Genomic DNA, 1221 nt, shown 5'->3' with positions numbered 1-1221 from the left:
ATCCCGAGTATAACGATGTGTGTGTGCATGGAATATGGCCACTGCAACTCCTCTACCTCAGCAATACGTCTTTGAGGATGCTAAGAAGACCAAGCTATTCGGTTCTACTCTGAAGGTCCTGATGAGATCTCATTTGTCAATGCCACCGTGCCAAAGAACAAGAAGGTCTTTAATGAGGAGACCAGCTACTACGCTCCCTCTGGTGACTACTGGTTCAAGATGATCAAGGGCAAGAAGGTTTGCTTCACTGGCACCACTGAGACTTCGGCCGCTAGTGATATTGCGGGGAAGAGTAACGTGTGGTTTTCCGATATGATGGAGTCCGCAGTCGAGGCTGCTCGCAAGATGAATGAGGATGGTTGCAACTTGGTTATCATCCTCACTCATCAGCGTGAGGGTTATGATGTCCTCTTATGGAGGAAGGCTGTTGTGGAAGAGGGCATCAAGATCGATGCTATCATTGGTGCCCATGATCACTTCCCTGCTTTCTTGAATCTTCAACACCCCACTAAGCCTGATATTATAACTCCTGTGTGGAAGATGGGTATGGATGCTCAAATCCTCGGCAAGTTCGTATTTGACTTTGATGATCAACATCCTAATGGTAAACTCCGCTTCGCTCATGCCATTCCGGTGTTGGATGGTCAGTGTGATCAGCACTTCATCGGTACGGACAATGAGGAGTGGTGGAACAATAACGTGATGCAGACCTGGTCACACTGGGTACAGCCTATCAAGCCTCTCCAGGATACTAACATAAGCAATTTGTTATTTGCTGGTTTGTACGACACTGCGGATATTCGCTCTGCCGAGTCCCGTGCTGGTAACATGCTGGCTGATCTATTCCTACGTAACATTTCAGCTCATTTTGCCGCTCTTGACGGAGGGAATATCCGTTATGGTTTGAGTCAGAACTTCTCAAAGCGGCTTCCCCTCACTGCATTGGATTTGTTTGAAGAGACTCCTTTCCTCGATGGTATGGTCTCGTATGATATGTCCTTGATGGAGGTCTTTGGTTATATGATCTATTCGGCTCCAATCGCCATGGGTGGTCCTAATGCGCCGCGTCCGGTCACCTCTGGTTTCGAGATCGAGATGGATCCTACTTCTACTCAACACGGTGGTGTGAAGTTCATCCGTTTCACTGGTACGAGTCATATGGCTGGTATTGTCAATCGTACCCAGGCTGAATGTGGTCATCCGACTTTGAAGTGTGGTGAG

General features: G+C 48.0%; 1 protein-coding gene across 1 annotated transcript; it reads left to right on the top strand.

Annotated features, from left to right (window-relative positions):
- Window positions 1-219: 219 nt before the first annotated feature.
- On the top strand, window positions 220-1211 carry Pmar_PMAR004937 (hypothetical protein; the record flags this gene model as incomplete). Its single annotated transcript, XM_002772383.1, has 1 exon — window positions 220-1211. A coding segment is annotated over one exon (992 nt), but the record flags the coding sequence as incomplete, so codon positions are not given.
- Window positions 1212-1221: the final 10 nt, after the last annotated feature.

Source organism: Perkinsus marinus, assembly GCF_000006405.1.
Source record: "Perkinsus marinus ATCC 50983 genomic scaffold scf_1104296961178, whole genome shotgun sequence".
Classification (NCBI taxonomy): domain Eukaryota; phylum Perkinsozoa; order Perkinsida; family Perkinsidae; genus Perkinsus; species Perkinsus marinus.
Note: the sequence above shows the minus strand (reverse complement) of the source record. Positions and strands in the feature narration are given on the sequence as shown.